A 23205-nucleotide genomic window follows, 5' to 3' on the forward strand; every position below is an offset into this window, starting at 1 on the left:
TCTTCAAAGGTCGTCGCTCATCACCACACATAATACTTTCAGAGAATAGGTCTCTTAGACATATTGCCTAAATATTATCTCTATATTGTCTAAGTATACTCGAATCTCTCATTTTAGTGTTTAATATCTTGAAATTCCTACTTGAACGATTTTCAATGCTGTTAAACATTTAGCATTAGCTTAAATTCTTTATGTGCAGATGTAAATAATTTACATTAGCTATCAATGTTTTGATTTTCTGATTCGGAGGTATAAGGTTACTTACATTTTTGTTTCCACTTACTTGAATTACATGTTTATTTTAATAATTTATCAACATTTTTTACTTAGTATAATGTAACAATTCTTGCATATTATTGCATAGAAACGGGTCCATTTTAAAATCGTATCTTAATAATATATAATAGGCTAAGATATGTTTTCCATATATTCAGATTTAATTTATATATGTCTCTGCTTTAAAAATATTTTGTATAATTTATAAAAGATGAGTAGACGTGATATCTTATTATAATATTAAATAATTTGCAGATGGTTTAGATCCTAACTATAGTTGTTAAATAATTTAGCTTGGATATGTGATTAAAATATCATTTTATTATTCTGTTGATAATCAATCTTCGATAAATGGTTATATACTTCTAAATTTTAATTTAAAATATAATATGCATTGTTCAGAAATATGCATTAGAAGTTGAATCGCAAAATATTTTGTTGGAAAACTTTTTTGCAGAAATTTGCAAACCGAGTACTTTCATAAAGAATAGAACACTTCCGCCAGTATAACTTATTGGGTTGAATCACAATTGTGATTTCGCCCCTTCAAGAACATATCCCTTAATATCAATAATTTTTCTCTGGAATGCGTTCCGCCAATTTAGCAATAAATGGCATTGTTATTATCTTTCATGGTATCTAGAAAGTTATGTTTCCATCAAGTAATGGGCCACTTTAGAAAAGCGTTTGTTACTTGTTATTACCCAATAAATTTTGCTTCTAGCATATATGCTATAAAAAGATTGATTTTTGTCCACATACGCCATATAACATGATTCAAAATGGCCAATTTTAATTGTAGTAAATTAACGATGACGGTTTATTTTTATTTAATATTTACTTTTGAATAAAATTTCGAATTATGTGTATCTTGGGAAGTCTACAAAATCTTTATCAGGATGCTTAGTTTTCCTACAAGTTACCTTTCTTTTTTCAAATTATATTTTACTAATTCAGACTTAAGTTCTTATTCTTTCACATAAAAGGTATTTTAATTAAACTACTTTTTTTAATTAATATTTCGCAGATTGTAGCAGGGCAATAAACTGCAATATACCTCTTGTATAATGATGATAAATAATTCTACAATTTCGTTTTTGCATTTAACCATTTAAGCACTTATTAAATAATTCTGTATCATTTTTCTACAGAATTATTTATAGAGAATATCATTCATGCATTCAACGGAAGTAGATAATATTAATTGATAACAAATAACGCATAAATAATAAGTGAACTGAACATTCATTATAATTATTTTGTTTTAAAGCTTTGAATAACAACTGTTGTTTCAAAAAAATTCTGTAGAATATTTTTCATCAATATATTCATGATAATTTTTTTTACATAGATATGTCATCAATTTTACCTCTGATTGGTGTTTAAAAGTCAATTTCGTTTTTTAATATTCTAGCAACTTATATATATGGTTTTTATGGTCTTTAAAATATCGCTAGTCAACATTTTTTTTCCCTTGTTTTATAATCAGAAATTTCTTTTCTTTCTCCTTAATTGACTTTTTACTTACTTCCTTTCATCTAAACATAAATGTTCTTCTTTAAATCGAAATTTCACTTTTAGTTTGTTATAGTTTTATTATTAATATTTATTCAAAAAATGCACGTTTGAGGAGATTCCCAATCAATTTTTATTTCAAAATAAAGGAAAATCATTATGATACTATAATTTTAGTAATTTACATATTCCAAAGTTATGAGTAATTGGGTATTTAATAATCCAATAGTATGAATGATGTAGCTTTCATTTATAATGGTCATACTTTTTATATTGATAAAACTTTAATTGACCAACTTATATTAAATATCATTGCGCGCATCATTGCACAAAAAAATGAGTATAAATTGTATATTTCAGGGAAATATAAAAATATCATTGAATACTTAATTGAAAAATTTTAAGCCATCACATTTTTAATTTTAAATCATAAATATGTCTCAACTGTTTATTTTATTTTATATTAGAAATCAACACTTTTGGTTCTTTTTTGTCACCATTAAAAAGAAGAGGAATGCAGGAATAGTTTTCTTACAAAAGTCATTGATATAATTCAAAGTTTCAATCATAATAGCGCCCATTTCATTAAATAATACGATCCTTAACAGACAGAATATTTTAATACATTCTTTTATTTCGATCCACTTCCATGAAGTGGATGTCACAGTTCAATTGTTTGAGTTCGATTTTTCCTCTAATCTTATCAAAAATGTCCCTCGCAATTTTGGAACAATTTCGCTGAAGTTTCTCGTTACCCGTTCCATTTTCCAATTTTATCACGTTTATAAGTGGCCATGGTATGGGAATCATATGAATACTTTAAAAAAAGTTACTGGAAATTGGAAAAAAAACCCTAACGAGTGGAGAAAGAGGAAAAGCTTCCATATTCAACCCACAGCACAGTCATCCACAAAATATGCTAGTCCATGGATAAAACAATTTTGCAGATTTCAGCAGATTCTCTTTTATACTCGTTCGAACTTGATCTTCATTTCTGATAGTGGAAACAAAACCCTAACCCGCACCACCACTCATGTGGAGATGTCTTCTTAGCTACCTCAACCCTTTTATCGCTTGGCGAAAACGATAAGGGGTTGGTTGGGGTGGAGGAAAATCTTCGTTCGACGAGTCAGCTTGCGTTAAACAAAGCAATCTCATTAAGTAGAAAAGTGATCAACGAAAGGCAATATACGGTGAGAACTAATTACACCAATTACACCAGGAGGGAGACCTTCAGGCACCGTTGCAATGCTCGTCTCCGTAAATAATCAGTTATACCAAGTCTTGATATTATGCAACTCGGGATGAAATGCTCACGCTAACAACTTTGGTACTTCTTTTTCCCAAGTGTCTCCTTAAGTCTGCCTATCTCGGTATCGCATTCTTTTGTCTCGAATAAATTGAGTTAAGAAAGTCCCTAATGTGATATGTGGAACGTTTTTTTCACGTGGCTGGAAGAAATTTCTGTCGCGAAGTTATTTCTTTGCAAACTTGCAAAACTGAGGAGAGATTTTATCTCTCACTTTGGTGCGAACTATTTCTTGGTTTGAGGAGATCTATTATCTTTTTGTCAGGAATATTGAATGATGACTAATGGAAGCGTGTCCTAAGGTCCCCAGACCGAAATTTTTCTGCTTTTCTACCAGAAATGAAGAAGAGACCTTTTTTATACATTGGAGCTTCTAAGAGAAGAAATCATTACGCATTAATTAGTAAAGGAACACAGATAAAAGAAGTCCGTGATTTTTATGAAAAGAACTTGAAAAATTGTTCTTTATTAGCAAAATCCCTGAAAGACTGATATCAGTATAGCTTAAATTGATTACTGAATGCTATGATTCGATAAGAAGTTCATTTAGAAACATTTTCAGAATGAATTTTTTTCCCAAAAATAATTATCTCCTTCAAATAAAAAAAGGAAATGATGCAGTACTTTTCATAATCTATATTAAATATATATATATATATATTTCCGGAACATTTATAATTAATTGCTAATATATTTACATTTTGAGCAAAAAAGAGTTTGTTTAATGATTATCATTTCAAATCTAACCATTAATCTATTTCATTGTCCAATTTTTATTAAATATAAATCAAAGAAGGATTTTTAATTTTTAAAAATCTTATTTGGCCTATAGAGGGAAAAATAATTTAGGTATTACACGAAAATATCTGATAATTTTATAAGTGTTAGGATAAGTTTTCATCTATCTCTAGCAGATAATTATTTCATTACGAAATCATCAAATATTTTTTTTTTCATTTATAAATATATTTATATTTTTATTAAAATATTAACTATATATACTATAAACTATATATATTATATATAATATTAACTATATAATACTATATTCGAAATTTTTTAAATTCTAATTAGGAATCCTATATTTTCTATATGCATCTAAAAATTAAAGGAAATGACCAAAAGCAACAGGGAAGACAAATCATCATGCTTTTGCAAGTTTCAGGAGTCAATAAAAATTACAAAAAACGAGAAATTTCCTAGAATCAATAATTTACTTAGTGTTCAACATAATGTTAATTATTATTAAGAAACAATTAGAAGAAATTATTTTAAATAATAAAGCTTAGATGAATCTAAATAATAAAGCTTAGATGAATCTAAATAATAAAGCTTAGATGAATCTAAATAATAAAGCTTAGATGAATCTAAATAATAAAGCTTATATAACAATAAAATTTATATAAATAATAAAGCTTAGATAAATTTTAAATAATAAAGCTTAGAATGAATCTAATGCAGATATATAAAGCATCAATAGCTTTTTTAACTTCAAAAAACATATGAGAGAGCTACTTCTGGTCTGTACTGAGAGGCCCACCCTGTCGTACATATACATGGGAACCGGCAATATGCCCTCCAAAGTCCATCACCGTCTTTGGTATAGATCACTTCCATAGAAGGTCAACCACTTCATCAGAAATGTATTTAACACAACCTCATCATAATTACTATACACTCCCTCCCCCGCAGGCGAAGGGAAAACCCTTTTATTTATTCAGAAAGTTTCCCCCACATATTCGTTCTGGCTGCCCCCACCCCTTCTTTCCCCGGGGTGTGATTGAACAAATGAATGTTAGATACGATCTTTTACAATGCGAATCATTAATTTGTTTAATCAGGAGTAACGGTGCATACAACTGTATACAAGTTTGTTTTCATTTAAAAAAATAATAACTACTGTTTACCTTTGAAGGTTGTATACGATATATACAGTTTTGAAAGTAACATAAGCTATTAATAACATTCGCTGAAATTTCATAAATCAGTTTCACTTACAGGAATGTAAAATTTTGGAAATTATGGGAATATTTTGATTGCAGATTGACAAATTTTGTTGATAAAACCGTTCTATAAAACTGCAAATGGCGAGAAAATGTTAAAATTGAATTTTGATTTTTGCCTTTCTGTGAATGTTTCATTTTTCACGACTTTTTTTAATATACCCTAAGTAATATACCAGCTTGGTAAAATCTAGAAGAAATTCGGTTTGCAATTGAAAAGAATCTAAAATAAGCCTTTATGAGAATTCCATAAAGATTCCGGAATTCGCAGAATTGGCATGTATATGCATTATAAGGAGGGAGATATCATTCTTTATTCCTTGATATCTTTTGAATATATGTTTTCTCAAACAAAATATCAAAATACCTCTACAGACATTTTTTGAAACGTATTTTCCTTAAATGAATTTCAAAGTCAAAATTCCACCTTTTATTAAAATTATCATGAATTTTTTTTTATTTCTTTTTGTACAACAGCAATAGAAAAAGGTCCTTCTCTGGAAATAAGATTAAAAATAGCAAAAGAAATAAATTTATCACTTTTAAAGGCAAATACTATTCTAAATAATATAAGTGAAGTTCATTAGTGAATACATCAGTATGTCAACACTCAATATTTTTATATTCTGACTTCTTTAACTTTAGAATCCTATTTTAAAAGGCATCTCTTCATATTAAATTAATTTTTGATTGGTTCTATTTCTATCAAAATAAATGAATCAATGTTTAACTTTCAACAGGAATTTTTATCTTCATTGATTGTCTATTTTAAAATGTATTCTTTTATGAAAAAATAGCTCATTTGTAAAAATTATGTTGAAATGTTTTTCACTTTCATCAGTTTTCTATAAAAATAAATATATCAATATATTAATTGCAAAAAGAAAAAGTGATAATTATCTACTACATCATGCAGCAAATATATCCGATTGCCTATACAGTATTTTAAGCACTTTTTTTTAAACTATATTTTATTCTAGTTTCAACATCTATAGAAAATATCAAAATAATTTTGGATTACCTTTTTCCTCTTTTATTTCCAATTAAATTGATAAATGTATTAAAATCTCTTTCAAAGACAAATATTATCATAATGAATACAAGAATATCGCGGGATTAGTATCTATTATTTCGAATTTTCTGTCGATGATAAAGCATTCCAATTTTAATTAATACCTAATCACCTTCCTCGATATTTCCTAAAAATATCGATTCTGGTACAATGACAATAGCCCTGCAATCATTTCTCCTATAATCTCTAACTAAGGCTCCCCTTTCATCGAAACTCACTAATCAATAAGAACATCGAGCTGCATTATCTGTTTGCGTTTCAATTTGAATTTAATTCCCACCAGCCCCTATCGAACCAAATCACAGAACCCCAACATTAGTGAACGCTCAGCTAACTAAAAGTGTCGGAATCGTATTTTATGCCACACTTTCAAGGTGTGATAAACTGGAAAGAAAGCACCAATGGATGGACTCAACAGTATCCACCTCCATTCAGCCATTTTCTTTTTTTACCCTTTTCTGTTCTTCTTGGTTTCTTTTTTACCGAACTCCCGTTGAAGTATTGAGATAACGATCGGACAGGGAAGATCGAAAACCAGATAACACCGTTCTCTTGGCGGATAATGCGGCGTTTAAGCCACGACAGGCGCATGTAAAACAAATTTCTATCGCATCGGACACGGAAAAAGTGATTGGATTTATCAGATCGGGTCCCTGTACCCGTGACATGGTGGCCCGGATTTCCTTGCAAACAGGGCCGCAGCGATTTGAATAATTCGATTTGTGCGAAGGGAAATCGCTCACGAAACCGTGGACTAAAAGTCCTTCGAAGGATTTGGCAGTAGAATTTGCGATTTCTTCACGTGAAGGTAGTTGAAGAATGGACGAAGAAAGAAAGAAAGGAGACTGAGAAGTTAAATAAAGTTGTTGCAGTCAGTTGCCTGCAGCTTTGAACGGTAATTTACATAAACTCACATAGCCGAATAAACTATTTCTGGTAGAATGATTTGGAGTTGACTTAAACAATACATGCGCGATCTGTTCATTCTGGATTTGGTATGTAAATTGAAACTGGCTTCGAATCTTGTTTTTTATTTAAATGAAAGCCAATATTTCTCTGTTAATGAGACAAGATTTTAACTGTTACTGTTATTTTACTTTCCTACTCAGGAATAAACATTCAAGTCTAGAAATAGATTGGAATTGTACCAATTTCCGTTTTGTGTCTTTGGTACTTAAAGTATTTCTCCCTACTTCTGTTTCTCTAATTATTCTAAATACAAAGTTGTGTGGCTCATCTTCTCAAGAATAAACCATTTTCCCCTTGAAAAAGTAATGTATTAAAAAAAATAATATGAAATAAAATAAAAATAAATATAACGATTTTAAATAGATTTTTGATTTAGTTCTTTAAGGTTATCACAAATCTTTTCTTTTTTTTTCTAGAATTACTTATATTTGCAAAAAAGTTTGCTAATAGTATAATTTTGTAAGTAGATTAACTATTTCAGAATAAATCCCAGAAGCCTTTGAACAATAAAGTTTTGGTTTTTATCCAAAATTTAATTAAAAGTCGTTTTGTTATAAAGGCATACATAAGTTTCAGTATAAATATACATCGTTTTGTAACGAAACTTTTACAAAATTCAGAAAAAATTCTCTAAAACCCAGTGTTTTGAAATTTAAATCCGTTAAAATATTACCTCTTATATATTTCTAATCATATTTATATGAATTCTTCATTTTATCTGATTTAATTGTATTTTAAATTTAATTTTAAAAGTAAGAATAAGGATGTATGATAAGCAGTAATTTTCAATATGTCACTATTTCCAATAAAATGGAATTAATTAAGTTGGTTTTTTTATGTTGCAATTAAACTGTAATAAAAGAAAGTCCAGAAATAACTTCATTTTTAATGTCATTATTGTATTTTAATTACATTTAGCGACATGTTTTTCATAAGTGTTATTTTCATCTGTGATTTTCTTGGATTTTTTTTATTAAACGTGATGTTCTAAGACATATTATCTTTTTTAAATATTCTTTATTGCCCTAAAAGCAAGCAAATCTCGAAAGAAGTAAATCGCTATTTGAAAAATAAATCAATTTTACCAATTTTTAGCTATAATTAATGATACTCAGGAAGCATATTTTGAGATTTCTCAGCTAAGACTAATATTCATTGTTTTTTTTAATATTATGTGACACTGAAAATGACTTTGACGTCATAACATTTAATAACTCCACCAAAGTTTATTGGCAAGAATATTATTTGTAAAATACAGCATGCGATATGAATACTGAAGCGGATGGAATTAGTCTCCCTCGAAATGTTTCAGCATACTCCTAAATTAATGATTTATCTACCTCGCTCCCTTTTAAAACGATGTATTTTAAGCGTGAATATTATAAAAGCTGCTCATTTTTTTTAAAAAAAAAAGAATTTTGAGCATGAACGTTTTGCACTTTATAGAATGATAAAGAAAATCAATCGAATATATATATTGATCACCCTTTTTCGGCGAACTGATAACAAACATGAAAAGTAGCAGCATTTTTAATTGCAAATTATCACAAGATTAATTTCATTTATCTAATTTTAATCTTTAGTTATCGTATTTATATAGATGAAATAATAAGAAATGACTGACGGTCAATTTAAAAAGTTCAATTTATATCTGCACTGTAAATTATAGAACTTCGCTTTAAATTTTATAAATTTATCTCATTACATTTTATAGTTAGTCTATATTTTATTGCATCTGAACGAAGAAATAGATCGATAAATTTCTTTTGGATGGGTTTCATAAAATAGAGAGAGAAATCAACGAATTATTTGTATCCATTTAGTTCAAAATGAGTTATTGCATTTTGGTTAAAAAACAAAAACAAATATACTTCTGTTCGTCATAAGAAAGTACGAAAAATGGAGATTCGCCAAAGTTTTTGACTATTATAAGTAACTTGTATAAGAAACTAAAAATCTTTGAAAACATTTTATTAGGCTAATTGTTAAACATTGAACTGCTGAATTCGGCACGAGGGTATTTATAGCGTGATAGGTGACTAACAAGACAGAATTTAAAAAAAATCATTAGATTCTTTTACTAGAAATGATTTTAAATTTAATTTTTTTCACTAACTTCGTGTCATGTTATTGCACAGAAATTTTTTAATATAACTTTAAAATTAAGAATCAAACTTTATTCGCATAATGTCTTTCTCTTATTTCAATATTTTTTGCAAAATATTTCTACATTATATTGCATTGCTTATTTACTGCTACTTTGACATTAAATACATACTGTGGCGAAATAAATTGCATTTTTTTTTCTTTCTCTGCTAACGGCACTGCATAGTTAAAATTAGATTAGAAAAATAAAATAAAGATATGTCAGAAAATTATAAAATATAACAATAAACAATAATAATAACAAATATTAATAATTAAATATGAAGATGTTAAAATAAATTTAATGAATAAATAAGAATCATCAATATATTTATTTTGCAGAGATATTTTGAATTAGAGACACAAAATATGCTTCTTTTTTATATTATAATAAATATATTTAATAAATAAGTTTCATATTATAATGCAATTTTACATTAATTTTTCAAGTGACTTCTAAATTTTCTAAAATCTCTTAATGCCCTTGATGAACAATTTATAAGCTAGGCTTTTATTCCCCATTATAATTTTCTTCAACGCAAGGAACTAGCCATTAACTACTTTCAACATCAAAAAAATTTTCTTTATTATTTATTAATTTTCCTAGAGAACTTTCACCACTCAAGGTTTATTAAGCAAAGTGCGACTACATTCAGAGATTTCAGCATGAATATTCGCTTGGTTACACGCCAAAGACAAATTTAGAAAAATGCAATTTGTTTCCCATTGTAAACGTCTGCACATTAATCAAACGACGCACCTTGCCGTTCCATGTAGGGGAGAAAAGGAAAAAAAAGTCCCTTCCTTATTAGACTCTTCTTTTTGAGTGGCATCTATTTTTAGTCAAGCAGAAGACCGTTCATCACATCGAAAGTTTCACTTCGTTGGAAAGGAGTGGCTTGTGTAAATATAAAATTTAAGATGAAGGCAAGCTTCGAGGACTTAGTTTTCTTTTAACTTCCCCTCTTTCTGCTTAGGCTATTAATTGCTAGCGAAGAACGGCTGAAAAAATATCTGCCAAGAGAGGCAAAAATTCAGGAAAAGAGTTTCGTATTAATTATCACTTTAACAATTTAGAACACTGCGTTAAATTAGAGAAACAGCCTTTTTGTAGTTTTGCTGTTAAGCGCTCGTTCCCTACAGACTTTTAAAATGAGTCATTAACAAAGACGTGGATTTTTTAAAACTTTTTTTAAATTTTGAAGAAGTATTTTGACAGCAATATTTACAAGTATTTAGAAACTAGCCTGAGGTGGGTTATTAATGGTTAATAAGAAATTCTTACTATTCTTCGTTCCAATTTCATGGTTTATTACTTTTATCCTTTTGCCATCATATTTCAGAGCAATTTCACTTATCTTAAGTTACTTTGAATGGAGTGTTTAATTGGATAATTTAAAAGTAAAATATTGTTTGGTGAAAATATATGGTACTGTTTTGTATTACCTGAGAAAGATGAGAAAATTGTAGGCATTCAATATTAATGTTGTAAAAATTAATGTATCTTCGCAAGTCTAATTAATATAATGTCATATAAAATATGAAATTCGATTTATTTTGATGATTGATTTTAACAGAGAAAGTTTAATTTTAAGTAAATAGGTAAATTTTCGTCTTTGTTTATACAGTAATCAGCAAACATCCATACATTTAAAATAATTGTTAAAACAAACAAACCTTCCAATTATTTTCAACCACTATTCTGATTTCATCAACTATTGTTTCAAATATGTCATCAATTTTAACTTGTCCTCCATTTTCGAGAAAAAGCTAAAAATCCTTTGTTGACTCTATATTTTCTAAGGAAAAGAAATCACTACAGAATCCCTTAAACCTAATCACTGCATCGATTTTGCCAATTTTTGTTTCATATGAGGCTTTCTAGTCTCCCCCTATTACATAATCAATATTTCACTTTATATTCTATGTAGGGCGGAACATTCAGAGATCCCCCATGCCCAATCATTTAACCGATTTTGCTATTTTTTATTACTTATGAAGCTTCACGACTTCTGGATATTCATAAATGGTGATCTGCTTTCTATCGCATTTAATTTTGAGAGATATCGAGGATAAAACTTTGAAATAGCACCAAGCTTTCAGAATGGTACCGATTTAAAAATTTATTTTTAAAATAAATAAACTGTTCACTTATTTTCAAACATTATCCTGATTTCACCAACTCTTTTATCAGATGTAAACTTATAGGTTATCAGTTTTAACTTGTCCCTCATTTTCAAGAAAACACACACACGCACATACACACACACACAAATCATTTCTTTACTCTATATTTTCTATGGATAAAGATCATGAAAGAGTCCCCTATGCCAAATTTTATTTTATAAAAATTTCTACCCTCCCTACTACATTATCAATAGTCTTCTTCTCCTTACAATCAATCAAACTCAAGAAGATACTCAGAAACACTATTTTCATTATATAATCTCTGCAGGAAGGAGCATTGACAGATTCCCCGTATCCAATCTTTGGACCGATTTCACTATTTTTTTATTTTATTTATTTTTCACTATTTTTTCACTACTTTTTTATGAAATTTCATGGCCTCTTGATATTTATAAATGATGATTTGCCTCCTTTCGCATTCCATTTTAGAGAAATATCGCAAATAAAATTTTGTAATAGCATCAAGTCCTCAGAACGGCAACGATTTAAAAAGTTTATTTTGGAATGAATTCCCTTTCCTTCCTTTTACAATCATAACTAATTAATGAGAATGCTCTATGTTTATCATGAAAGAGTAATTTAATTTAGCGTCCGCTTTCGTTAAGATAAGATACAGTTAATCAAATTTGGTTAACGGAACTGAATTAATACTATTTATCCGATGAGTAAACAACATATTATTGAAGGCGGGTATTAATTTATTGTTTTTTTGAACGTAGGAGTAACATAAAGAACATATACATTTGTTTTCTTTTGTACGAGCTATTGGAGCTAGCATATCATAAAATAATTAGAATGTCTTCACTTGTGGAAATCTCTTATAGGAAATAATAATTCCCCATAAGGTCTCTGTACTTTTTTTTACTCTGTGTGGTGTCCTCTTGCGTAAGTCATGAGATTGCTAGATTGATTGCAAAAAAAGAAGTTTTGATTAGTGGCTCACATTCAGATGAAAAAAAAAAAATAACATATCTTCCATTTATTTGAAAAGACACTAAGCCCGTTTTTGCTTCTGGATTAAATCAGCCCTCTTTTAGGAGTCAGTTTCACCGTGTTATCCACCCACATCTATGCTTATATAAAGCTCAATGTGTGTGTGTGTTTTGGCGCTCTACAGGCCAGACCGTTTGACCTACAGCTACCAAATTTGATACATGTATACCTTGGATGTCTGGAATGTGCACGTGGGGTTCCTTTTTTTTGAATTTTTAATTAGAATTTTAATTATTAATTAAAAACTAACTTTCCCGCCAAAAAATCTTTTCATTTTCCCCACTGCCAAATGAGTAAGGCTTCAGTTTTTTTCCAACAGTAATGAGGCTAGGCTTAATATTTTTCGGCCGATTATTTTAAACAATTCTGTTTATTTTCTTAATGTTTGATGCATTTTAAATTAAACATTGTTAATTAATCGATCTTTCAGATACATTCTGAAGTACTTTTGAATTAAAATAAAACAGAATAAAGGAAATTAAAAATTTCTAATCTGCATAGCGTTACCCCAACTGGCGTAGAAAAATTCATGCATTTGCATTACCGTAACTGGCGTTGGAAATTCACGCATGCGCATTGTGTTCTGATTGTTGTGACTGATTGCGGACTTGATTTAAATTATTTGTAGGTTAGTTGCATGCTTTTATAATTAAATTGTATTTATGTTAGTTATATATTTTTTGTATATGCTTATAGTTTTAAGTACATCGTTTTTTATGTAGTTTTTTTTTAACCTGTTTTCAACCGGTTATTTTAAACGATTCGTTTTATTTTCTTAGTGTTTGATGTATTTAAAATTAAACATTGTTAGTTAATCGATGTGGTCATGATGAATCTGAGAAAATTTTGTTGACAAATTCTTGAAACATTACATAAATTAAGAAAAATATTCTTTAGTGCCCATAAAGTTTAAACGCTCAGTGACTGTTTTCAGTAATCATATTACAAAAAAATACTTTGTTTCAGTAAAAAATATTATTATATTAATTGCAGGTTAATCATTTCCACTTTAATTTAAAGTATAAATTCTACGGGAGCTAACAGAAAATTAGAGAGATACATATTACGTTATGACTGAAGGCCTTTGTAATATTATGAGTGAATTATATGGCTATCCAAAATTTGAAGTTTTAAAATATTTTGTTGAAGAAGCTATTAAAGTAGGAATTGCGTAAAATATTTAATTGTTAAAATTTTAATGGATTGGCGAACCGTCTGGTAGCCAAAGGCGGCTAGTATATAATAAAATAAGAAATATTTTTAGAATCGAAGATGAGGACATTTTTTTCCATATTTATTAGAATAATTAAAACGATAACCCTTTCTTCATTAGTAGAATGCAAAGAAATAAATCATAATCTCTATTTGTCAGTAAATATAAAACATTTGAGATTAAAGGGAGCGGGGTATAAAAATCTGAAACACTGTCTGTCATACTAATATCGCTATTTAACTGCATCTATGTTCTTCATTTGGGCCTTACAGAAACTGCGATGAAAGCAAAAATTCATTCTTAATCAGACAGACAATTACATATCTGTATCTATTCCCTATTTAGGTCTTCTGAAAACTGGGATGAATGTAAAAATTAGTTCTTAATCAGACAGAAAATTATATGTCTCTATCTATTTTTCCTTTGTTCTTATATAATCTAGGATGGAAACAAAAATATAATTTTTAACCAGACATAATTTTTTTCTCCATATCTCTTACTCATTTGGGTCTTTGAAAAATTGTATGAAAACAAAAATATAATTCTTAATCAGACAGAAAATTATATCACGGAATAATGATACACTGTTCAGTAAAGTTTCAGAAAATTATTCAGAAATACAAACTCATATGCTTAGAAAGCAATCATAATAAAAAGAATTTCTTCTATTACTACTAAACGGCAAATAATACCATTATAAACACTATAGCAATTAAAGCATAATAGCTTAACCATTCAGAAAAGAATTTGTTTTTAAAATTTTCGAACATCTTATGATCCTAGAAAGTCATTTTATTTTTAAGCATTACAGAATATTGGATTTTGTGTTGTTGAATATATAAATTACACTTTACATGCGTATATTGTGCCCATAAATTGTTCACGCTTATTTATCCATCACGAATAAAAAACACATTAATGGTGTTAAAATTCTGGCTAATCGATAAAAGAAATATTGCAGAAAAAATTAAACAAAAGAAAAATACGTAACACACAAGTTAATGTGTTCGATATCACATCGTAAAGAAAAGCAACTTTAATAGTTGTTTAGCATTTTATTTTACATACCCAAAACTTGTAACACAGCACCTATTTCGGATATAAGGATATTGGTATATCGATGTTTTATAATGGGATGTAAAAGAAGCCTGATAACTTGAAGCTATTATTAGGTTGTTTGAGTGCTCTTTTAAGCACGAGCGAAAAGATAAACAATGCCGCTAAAAAAATCCATTTTTCACACTATATAAGTGCCATGAAATTCTCAGTAAGTGCTCAACTTTGAAAAAAAAAGTATTGTTGGCGAAAAATACATCAATAAAGTAAACTAAACCCTATTACTGTTAATCATAATAATGTTAATGCATCTAATAAGATGTTAATCATGTTATTCAATCAAAAAATTGACATTGGAAAGTTGGTTGCTATAGTTTTATCTGTAAAAATTAGATGTTTTCCTGATAAAAGTCGAAATTGAACATTTTTTGGGATTTAAAGTAATTTAACATAAAATTCAGATATTCAATAAGCATTTGATTGATTGATTTACTCAGCATTAAAAAAAAGCATTGTTGGCGGAAAATGCATCATTAAAGTAAACTAAAATCATGGATGCTGCAGTTAATCAACATGATGACTTGAATACATCTGATAAGATGCAAATCATAATATTCAACAAATTTTGACTTTCAGAAATCCATTGCATTAATCGTATCTATAATAATAAGATATTTGCCTGATAAAAGTTAAAATTCAAATTTTTTTAGATTGAAAGTAATTTAACCTAGAATTCAGATATTTAAGAATATTCCGACTGATACATTTTTGAATAACTCACTTTTCGGTTCTAGGATATGCAAGAACTATTTTCGGTCATAATCTGCATGCCCAGACTTACACCTCCTCGAATTTTATTTCTGTAACCATGAGAGGATGTTTGACCCCTCTAAGTGATTTAAAGCACTAAACATGCACATGCATAGCGGATGTTTTCGTAAAACTCCTTCTCGAAAACAAGGCTCTATTGTTCTGAAGCACAGGCACGAAAGCCAGACTCACTTCAAGGTTTAAGAATAGTTTTATGATTCCATATTGAATTTCTCACCAAAATAATAAACTGGAATTCTCGAAGACAAACGTATCCTCCACGTTTAATATATATAATTTATAGAATACTTATCAGTAAATTCCAAGATGATTTTTTATGTTTAATTATTTATTTCTTAATATAAAAAAATGTCACTTTATATAAAATTAATTTTCTGTTACTTTTCAAAATGTATTTGCTATATGGTAAATATTAATATATATTTTAATTTTTCATTGAATTTGAGAAGTGTGATGATAGTTTTTGGCCTTTTTGATGACATTAAATCCATTCACAACCAGATAATCATTTTAACTTTATTTTTTGCTTAATAAATTATTTTGTATTAAAAAATTAGAATAAATACATACTAAATTGAAACAACGCACTCAAATTTTATTTACCACAATTAGTTATTACATATTTTTTATTAAAAGATTTTGAAATAAATATGAAAAGTAGATTTTGCAATGAATTTGTAATAAATATCGGAAGCAAATTTTAAAATTTAAATAAGTCACATTTCCATATGCTTATCTCTCTTTAATAAATTTCGCAATATCTTCCTGTCATTTCCTTTATTTTTTGTAACAAAAAGTTTTGTTCAATTATTTTTAATTGAATACATTTTAATGAGTTCCTGCATGACATACATAACATAAACAGCAATTTTTTCGTTAATGCTTCTTTTCCAGCAAATAATTCATGAGTTTTTCTAAAAATAAAGTTGGCAAAATTATTAAAAAATATATTTTAAAGATTTAAAATATAATTCTAGGATATCATAGATCCCCCTTTCCTTTACTTTTATAAAGAAACAAATGAAATATAACGATTATTTTTTGTCTTTTAATTAATTTTTTTCAATATTTATAAGATTAAAGACTTCCTATGTAATCCATCAAATGTAAGAATTTTTATATAATTTATAAACTTAAAATAATCTTATTATTGTCACATAATTTTATTCCAAGTGAAATTTAGTTATGAAAATCAGCAAAAGTGAAAAATTGCATTTCTCAAAGCAAAGAATCTCTTTCTAGAATCAAACTTCTTAAAACGAATATGAAAACTAAATCTTCTCCAAGAAATAGAAAACTTTATCTGAAGATTTCTTTCACTCCTAGTGGAACGATTTTAGTTGTACCAGTATTTTTCACAATATATTATAGAAGGCTCTGTGGAACACGTTAAAGAATCGTATTCTTTCTTCCTTATTCCATCGAAGAAGCAATAAATTAAATGGAGAGCAGCATATAAATTCGTGTGGGAAAGTATGCAGATTGCAAGGAAATTCACGACGCATACTTAATTAATGATAGGTAATATAACTATCTAAAAACTTTTGTTGTATTCTAGAAGCAAAATCATGAAATATAAAACATATTTCTTTATACTGCATATCTTTTGTTAGACTTTCCGATATATTTGCTTGTATCCTGGAGAATAATATCTTATTATCGTCTGGTGGTCTGGTGGCTGGTAATGGAATTAGACATCAAGAAAGGGTTTATGGAATAAATCCCAAAAAGAGAAAAAAAAGCAAATGTGGAAGATAATCTAAAACATGAAGAAATATGAAAAGAATCATCACCTTATTATTTTGCCAAAATCAATAAAATCCAATGCTTCACAATAAAGGAGAAATTGTGATTTTCTTCTTTGCTTATTTATTTTATTCTTTATATTATGTTCTCCTTCATCTGCTATGAGCATAGCGTAATGGAATGCCACCTAAATTAAGTTGTTGTTTTCATGACAGAAACTATTCACATAACATGGCAAACACATGAGAAATATATCCGTGGTATCTTAAGATTACAGAAACTCAGAAAGTGACCTGGTGGTAAGGTGTTGGCCTCGGAAGCGAAGGGTTTCAGGTTCGGGATCCAATTCCACAAAAGAACCGTGGTGTAAGCGTGCCTGGTGCATGCTAAATCCGTCGAGGCAAAACGTCTTCCGGGAGGTGTGGTGTTAAAGCTTTGAGAGGGGTGTCCTGCTCAGGTGCCCTCCTCGTCATCTGATGGCGGTTCAAATTTAGGAGGTCCGTCCCAATATAGCCCTAGTGCTGCTTTAAAATGCGACGCTAATATAACTAAACTAATAATTCATAAAAAGGGAAAATCTAGCGCTGGTTCTTCCCTATCCTATAACGGATTCATTCAATCTGAATAAAATTTTGGCTGACTGAGTATGAAATCAGTAAATGGCCGATTTCACATATATCAAAAATTATTATTTTTATGTGTTTGATGCTTTTCTATATTGAATCCGTGTCGTATTGTATTTGCAAAATATTTGTGATGATGGAATAAAATAATTGAAAGGCTTAAAGTACTGATTATTTGGAACATACAGCAACAGAAAAGTGTATTTGACGCAATGACAAATGGCAACGCAATGTATCTAAATATCTGCAGGTTTACTGTAAAATTCAATCTTATATTCTCTCACCTCATTTATTAGTTATTATGAACAAAGGATAACTATATTATTTTTCGTAAAAGAAAAGTATAATTGTAAGGATGACCAATTTCTATAATTAGAAAATCACAGAAATAATATATGTTTTTCATTTTCTAAATTTCATAATAAAATATTATCAAATTGATTTATTTTTAGTATATTCAGGTCAGTATTTTGTTTCCTCCAATACTATAATAGATTTTTCTTTTAAGACAGAAAATGCGATATAATTTTTTTTTTTAAAAAAGGAATCTTTTACCATCAGGAGGATGTAAATATGTTAGACAAAAAAGCTTCCATTAATTTTTTTTTTCCAATACGAATCTTAAACTGTCGATATAAATAAATTGATTCCAAGTAAAGCAATAAGTTGAATCCAAAATATTAAGTATTTTGCTTAAAATAGCATTAAAGTCTTAAATGAAAGTTGAAATTTCTGAAAAATACATCTTTAACATCAGCATGAGGTAAATATGTTAGATAAACAGCTTTAGTTAAGTCTTTTTGCGACACGAATCTCAAAATGTCTTTTTTTTTTTTAATAAGTTGCTTCCAGGTGAGACGATTAGTTGAAACCGAAATGCTAAGTTTTATACTTAAAATAACGTCAAAGGCTTAAATGAAAGTTGGAAGTTTATAAAAATATTCAAAGAGCATTACATATAGTAAAAATGCAACGAAAAGTTGTACTTCTAAGCCGAAAAATTTTATCATTATAAAGTTTTGGTTTGTTTATCACTTTTTGAAATTTAATCATAATTATACAACAATGGTAATGACACACAAAATATATATTTAATAGCACTGTGACTATCTTGAGTATTAATCTCTAACCTAAATCAAATATAATAAAAAAATAATTCTTAAAATTTTAAAAATTTATTAAAAATAAAATTTTAAAATTTTATTTAAAAAATTTTCAAACTTAATTTAAGTTGCAGAAAGATAATATATAGAAATAAAATTAGCATTAATGAAAAGCATTCACTTGAATTTTAAAGTGATGTACAGAATGAATATTATGCAATAATATGCTTCGAAATCATTAAGTAAAATATATTATCTTTTTATTATCTATCTTTAATTATTTTTAAAATTTAATCATAATTATATAACACTGGTAATGACCCATAAAAATATATTTATTATCTCTGTGACCATCTTGAATATTAATCTTGCATCTAAATCAAAGAATAATTGAAAATATACTTAAAATATTTTAAATCTTTATTTATGCCGTAATAATATATTATATAGAAATAAAATTAATATTAATGAAAAATATACTTTTTGAATTTTAAAGTGATATACAAAATAACTATTATGCAAAAATACGTTTCGAAATCATTGTGAAAAATCTATAGCAATATATATATATTTTAATTTAAATTTCAAAAAATCCTTTATAATGTGCATTAATAATAAAAGATTAACTTTGTGCAAAATTTCGTAAATGTAAATCCAATGTTTTTCCTCGTTGAAGAATTTTAAATGATTTTTTTCACCATTTTAATACTTTTAAGAAGGATATGTCCTTTAAGTATATCCGCCAACAAACCCCACCAAGTATTATTTCATGATTCTACCGACATCCCCACAACAACAAGCAGCCATTCCCAGAATCACTTGGAGTAAATACAGTGGACAACATTAAGTGAAAATAAACATCTCGTAAATGACTACTTACTCAAGGTATAAAGCCTCGTAAAAGACAGTGAAGGACACTTCCCTCTAACATAAGTGACATCGCACTTGTAAGTGCCTTCGTCCTGGACAGTCAGACCATGCAGTCTCAAGTGTGCTGAATGGTTGTTGAGGGAGAAAGTGGCCCTTTCGGGGCCAGAGAAGTCTCCCATGGCCCGGGCCACTCCGTCACTGTACAGGTACTCCCTCTTCCACTCATTAGATACGTTCTTGGTCCAGGTAATAAAGTAGACTTTACCACAATTGGGGAGGTCCACTTCGCAGGGAAGCACAGCTGAGTCACCGATGAAACCCAATACTACGTGCTCTCGACCTAGAAAGAGAAAAGGAATCAGATTAGCAGAAGCAGGGTAAAGAGCATATTTAGTATGCGCGCCTGTGCGAATTCGTTGTAATCGGTCCGTTTCTCATAAAATGCCTTATCAAATTGAGGTTTATTTTTATAAGCCTCAATTTAAGTGCAAAGAGGCATATATATTTTTTAATGTTTGAAAGCAGTAATATATAATAAATGTGGTATAATAATATAAAATATATACTTAATATAATAAAATAATATAATTTTTAAAACTTTTTTCAAAGTATTTTGTAAATTAGAAAAAGAAGAAGAAGAAGAAGAAGAAGAAAAAAAAAAGAAATGGTAAGAATGGAGATTAAAGTTCGTTTAAGTGCCTGAAAGCTTTTTTAAATTAGTTTTATTTTAAACAAAATAAGAAAAAGAAATTTATAAACATTTGTAATTCATATGAATTCAGTTAAAAAGTGGTACATTTTGGTTATTCAAAAATTTAATACGATTTATAATGCATTTTATTCTTCTATGTCTGCTCTTTCGTTGAATATTCCCGCAACATCATCTTTTTCTATCTTATTTCTTCCGCAATATTTTTTAAAAGTTATTTTATTTAATATTTTATGCAGACATGTTTGAAGAGTAATTTAAAATGTGCAACATGAATCAAATGGATTAAAATTTCCTTTTTGGTCAAGATACTCATAAATCATTTGGTATTATTTGTGTCAAAGGAAAAATTTAAAAAGCAAAATTTAATATATGATATTACTCCAAACAGAAGTATTACAAAAAGATATGAACACCACAAATGATTAATATCATTCAGGAACTGCTTAAATGACACTCATTTCATTTATTTTATTAAATCCAAAACATTTTTATATATCGGTTGAATTCAAATGAATTGTACGCTTGTTAAATATAGATTCAAAATCAAAATTTATTCTTAGTTAAATGTATTTAACGCATCTTATTTTTTAAAAAATACTTATTATCCTTCTGTTTCTGTTCTTGCTTCAAAAATATCCCTAATAGCAAAATTTTCCTCGTTTGCATTCTTGCTACACAGTTAGTTGGAACCATTTAATTTTTTTTTAATAAATTCCAAATCCTCTCATACATGCTGGTTGAATTAAAATTAATTATGCCACATTTAAGCTATGTTTTAAGGTGTGCGTACACACTAGAAGATTTTTTTTTTAATTTTAACTTTAAAAATCCAGTTTTTTTACAGTAAGTCATTAATATATGTTTAAACTCATTTCAGTGAGATAAAACCATATTACACCAATTAATAATTAATTAAATAATATTTAATGAGCTAATTAGCATATTTTTTAAAACATAATATCTTAAATTCCAATTTGTACAGACACACAATTCTAGTTGGAAATTATGACTAATATTAGTCTTTATGTTGTCTGCCTCAATCATGTTAAAAAAATCTATAGTTCTTTTGTAACACATTTTTCATCAACGATGAATAGAAAAAGCGAGACTTTTTCTATAATTTTAACTTTTAAATAGCTATTAAAAATTTATTTCCATAAATATAACTTTGATTGAGTCACAAACATCCACTATTTCATACAAATTATTTTGATATATAAATAATTGTATTTGGTTAATTTCTTGTTGAGTTATGATTGTTTGAATGAAGTGGAAAAATATCATTCTTCATAAAATGAGTTTAAAAAACAACGAAACTAGAGTTTTTAGGGAAAGTACCTCAAGGAAAATAATCTTAACTCGAGAAATATTTCGAATATTGACAACATCTTGGTTTCATTTGAAAGCTAAAGAATCAGAGAACATTTTGAAGGAATAAAAAAAATATTCGATACTTTGAACGATTTTCGAAGTTTCAAGTGTGTACATACACCTTAAATTAAAATATATTTTCAGTTATAAACATTTAAGATATCTGATACAAAATAATTTCATATTCATATTATTAATGTAAAATTTTGTCTTATAAACTGCAAAAAAGAATAATTCTTCTGCTTCTATAAGTAGATCAGGGAAAAATTTAAATAAACCTTTAACATGACATGCAATCAATTGACTTTAACTTCTGTCTGTATTTCGACGATAAAACTGTGGAGATCGTTCCTTCTTTACACGACAACTAATTGTAAAGAACTAAAAAAACGATGAACTATAAAAGAATTTGATGAGAAGATACTTAACTTCGTCGACGAACTCTTTCTTATTTAGAGAAAATTCGTGTAGCATCGGAGAAACTTATTCGCACTCAAATTAACTCGAAAACTGTCACGCTCGTTATGGAAAGTTAGCACGGGAAAAAATTCTATTAGAACAGAGGAAAAGATGAATGGTAAGAAAAATAAAGACAAGAGCCTAGTGCTAATTTAAAATTTTTCTGGATAAACGTATCATTAATCAAAGAGACTGGAGGCAAAGAAGACAAAATTTAAGAAAAAAATGTTATGTTCACTCTAAAGATTTTCTTCGATTTTAGATTTACTTTTCCATATATTTCTCGGGACATTTTTTTTCCATCCTCAAACCCCTTTTGATCACTAAAAAGTAAATTCCGTGTTTAAGTGTCTTGTTTGTCTTATTATAGGCGTGCCTTTACGAATAAAACTGCTCCTTTTGAAACTTGGAAAAAAAAGGAAGTTTAGACAGTGCTTGGAATGATAGATAATTTTCATCAAAAAGATAATGAGCTGATTATAATCAATCATAAAGAGCTGAAAAAAAACACCCAACCTCTAATTATTTTATGTGTACTTACTCATTTAGTATTTTGCTGATGAATAGGATTTAAAAAATAATCGTAATTTCGCTTCGCCACAAAAAATACCCAGTGATTTTTCTTTATTTTTACTTTCGTTATTATACTTCGAATTTTCCTTATCTTGATCTCGAATTTATCGTATTAGTATTTCAGATAAGGAAGGTATATACTTCTTTCGTTTTAATGAATTATTCTGTATGCTGAGTTT

General features: G+C 28.1%; 1 protein-coding gene across 1 annotated transcript in view; it reads right to left on the reverse strand.

Annotated features, from left to right (window-relative positions):
- LOC129969346 (B-cell receptor CD22-like) overlaps positions 1-23205 on the reverse strand; it is a 297654-nt gene that overhangs the window by 150586 nt on the left and 123863 nt on the right. The window contains exon 2 of the mRNA XM_056083883.1: positions 19922-20251. Coding sequence (XP_055939858.1) covers positions 19922-20251 — 330 coding nt within the window. The remainder of the gene's footprint in view (positions 1-19921; positions 20252-23205) is intronic.

Source organism: Argiope bruennichi, chromosome 5 (genome assembly GCF_947563725.1).
Source record: "Argiope bruennichi chromosome 5, qqArgBrue1.1, whole genome shotgun sequence".
NCBI classification, from domain to species: Eukaryota; Metazoa; Arthropoda; class Arachnida; order Araneae; family Araneidae; genus Argiope; species Argiope bruennichi.